Source organism: Populus nigra, chromosome 13 (assembly GCF_951802175.1).
Source record: "Populus nigra chromosome 13, ddPopNigr1.1, whole genome shotgun sequence".
Lineage (NCBI taxonomy): Eukaryota > Viridiplantae > Streptophyta > Magnoliopsida > Malpighiales > Salicaceae > Populus > Populus nigra.
In genome coordinates, this window is record NC_084864.1 from 3,552,111 (window position 1) to 3,555,553 (window position 3,443).

Here is a 3,443-nt window from a genome sequence, read left to right on the forward strand (position 1 = left end):
GAATTAACTTGGGGCAAGTTCTGGATCACGGGTCGGAAGTCAACCTAGGTTGACTCGTGTCAATGTATAAATAAAAGTAGTTATTATCATAATTTTAAAACTCAATCTGGGAATTGAACCAAGACAAGGTCCGGGGTCAAGATGACAATCTAGATTAACCCAAAATCTTTTTTTAAAAAAATAACAATCAAAGTAACATTGTTTTCATAAAAAAAAAAGAATTTTAAAAAGTAAACATGTTTTTGACTTACGTTTTATCCCAAGTCGATTCAGGTTTTTACCAGATCAGATCGAGTCAATTCTTCCTCTACTTTTTTAAACTTGGACTGATCCAGGTCTTAAATCAACTTGTCAGGTCAGTTTGGATTTTATAACTATAATTATTATAATTTTATTAATTTCAACACTCAATATAAACTAAAATAAAAAGATAATAATTAGAATAAAATATATATATTATTTTATTTTATTTTAATTTGTTTTTTTCTATCCCGTAAATGTTATTTCTATTGTATGTATAATTTCTGTCAGCCACGTTATCAGAGCTGCTCGAAGAGTTGCTTTGTTATGAGAGTTCCTCCAAACCTTAGGCTGATGGAATTGCTTTGTTATTAGAGGTTGTTTTTTTACATGCACAACCTTGGCAGCCTGAAAATGTACATGCACCATGCGCTGATAGTGAAAACTAGTTTATCATGAATTGGGATAGTAACAATAAGAGATAGAAGCAAAAACAAAACATGCTATGATAATTTTTAGAGTTCAACCAATCATGAATTGCAGGACATGATTCAGTGTATGAACTCCATGGACATTGGATCTTGATTCAGAGAAAAGTTTGGTTCTTTTTGTTTTTACAATGATTAGATTCTTCCTGGATATAACTACACTAAAAGGACCTATTCGACCTGAAGCTTGTTTCCTGCTTTTGTTCTTCTGGAGAGCTCCCTAGAGGTAAGAAATGATGCCCCAGAGAGATAAAACAAGAGAAAGTCCTTTTTTTGACATGAAATTTCTCACGGTGGATAACAAACAACAGCTAAAGTCCCTGTCATTTGCAGCAGGGCAGCCAGTGTAATAGCATGCATGGAACAACGCAAACCAACTGCGGGAAGAAACATAGCTATAAGAGGGCACTGCAGACACGAAGCACATAATATTCTGCTTTCCTGAGCTCCACTGTCTACATAACAAGCAAGAGTGAGCTGGTCTTAAGACCTTAAGACCGACCCACTTCTTATATTTTACAAGAAGTCTTTATTTTGATTACAATCACATTCTTCATCCATTCATTTTCGCATTCATGAAATCACAGAAGTATCATTATTACTTTCATGGTTTGGTACACACACAGAAGCAGTAGCTAAACTGCTGGAATTCGAACCCGATCCAAGCAAGATTTCCCATCCAGCTTGTTGCTTTGCTGGAGTTCCAGGTAGTCTTTGTATTTCATGCCAACGTATGCTGCTGGCTCATTGCCTTTACTGCTCACTAATAACTCTGGTGCTGGGCTAACGACTGAGTCTAGTGATGGTCCATGTGCCATAGCTATGGATATCCTTGTAGCCTTCCTGTTCACCATTGCTCGGTGCAGAACACTCTTGTACCTTCCATTGCTCAAAATCTACTAACAAAAAAACAAGAACTTCACATTTTTAACAGGATTATTAAGCCTTAGGAATCTTGGATCGACTCCAAGCCTAATTGTGATAAAGGATAACATGACCAGGAAGTCAGAATGCACCTCGAGGTGATCTCCAGTGTTAACCAGGAAGGAGTTGGGGAGGGCACCGACATCGACCCACTTCCCTTTGTGCTGAATTTGAAGGCCACCAATTCCATTTTGGATTAGGAGTGTCAAAAATCCATGATCTGAATGAGGGGGCATGCCCATTGCAAGCTCTGGCTGTGGACAAGTTGGATACAAGTTTGCAATAAATATTTGTTTCCCCAGTTCCAAATTCAGTGCCTTGTCTATATAGCTTCCTTCCAATCCCAAACTTTCTGATATTCCTTTCAGTAACCCCCTTGCTACTTCTCTAACTCTTTGGGAGTACTCTAATGAAATCTCACTGCATAAAAAAAGATCCAACCAAAAACTTAAAATTCTATAAGATTAAGATCCCTCTACTTTAATCATGAATTTTCTCACAAGATTCTGTCTTATCTCAAAAGAAAAGGAATATCTTTTCACCTTTGAATTCACTTGAAAGGAACACGCATTAGAACTAAAAGCTACTAATGAAGGGGGTGATGATCGTTTTATTTACCTGAGGCCAGCAGGTTTGGTAGGTGAGTAGAACACAGGATGTACAAAGACCTTGAGAAAATCCCTCCAATAGAAAGCCTTTTCCACTGAAACATTGAAGCTGGTGCCAGACCTTATTGGGTCCAATACATGGTTCCCTTTAAACTCTTGCTTCTCCTCTTCTGGCAGATCAAAAAAACCTTTACACCCATCAAGTATCGAGCTGAGAAGGTTCTCCGGCACCCCATGATTGATCACCTAATAATTAAGAAATATGAAGGCTGAAAGTTTCTTTTATGTTATAAATCAAAGAAAAACAACCTAGTTCTCTTGCTATGTTTTTCTTTTACTTGTATTTTTTTACAAAATACAGAGCATGGCATGCACTTGTCAACTAGTTCAGTCCTCAAAGTTGCTGAGAGAGTCATTCGACAACACGTCAAGCCATCAAAGATCAAATTTCTAAAACATGAAGAGCTTTACTTGCTACATGAAAAGAGATGAGATATACCATGAAGAAGCCCCAGTCCTGACAGGCTCTGCCAAGTTCATGAACTATTTTAGACCGTTGATCGGGAGTGCCTGAAATAAGAAGAGAGTAATCTATGACAGGAATGGAGGAGCCTTCTGGGACACAAGTTACGTGGTCATGGAGATCAGGAGTGAAGGTGTAAGTGGCGGGGATGGAGGTGAGACCAGGAGATTCAGCTAACGTTTTGATGCTTGTTATCTTGGTAGGTTGACTAGGAAATGCTTGGGAGGGAAGAAGGGAAGCTGTTTCAGCAGCCATTGAGAGAGGGAGAGGAAGTGAGCGAGAGCTGAATGATTTGGATGTGGATATGCACACTCATCTAATTAAGGCACTCTGACAAGTATCATTTTTGTATGTGGACAAGGACTTGCAAGTCCGGTGGCTTCACGTCAACAACTTAGGAATGGGATAATTGTTTTTTTAAATATTTTTTATTTAGAAATATATTAAAATAATATTTTATTTATTTTTTAAAATTTATTTTTATTTATAATGACATGAAAACCTTTTTTAATGATTATTATTATTATTAATAAGAGGCTTGAATCATTGTAGAGGAGGGAAATTTCTCTGTTCTTTCATCAAGTGTGGACAAGACTAGATTGTCTGGTGCCTTCCAATCAGCTGGTAATTTGCAAATTTGTTGAAGAGATGGTGGGGTCC

The 3,443-nt window shown here is 37.5% G+C and overlaps 1 protein-coding gene across 1 annotated transcript; it reads right to left on the bottom strand.

Annotated features, from left to right (window-relative positions):
* Positions 1-1,137: 1,137 nt before the first annotated feature.
* Positions 1,138-3,112, bottom strand: LOC133670724 (2-oxoglutarate-dependent dioxygenase 19-like). Its single transcript, XM_062091305.1, has 4 exons — positions 2,760-3,112; positions 2,271-2,506; positions 1,745-2,072; positions 1,138-1,624 (listed from the first exon to the last, which is right to left on the bottom strand). The coding sequence occupies exons 1-4, from the start codon at positions 3,036-3,038 to the stop codon at positions 1,364-1,366; spliced, it is 1,104 nt and encodes a 367-aa protein (XP_061947289.1). The 5' UTR covers positions 3,039-3,112; the 3' UTR covers positions 1,138-1,363.
* Between the last annotated feature and the right edge of the window lie 331 nt (positions 3,113-3,443).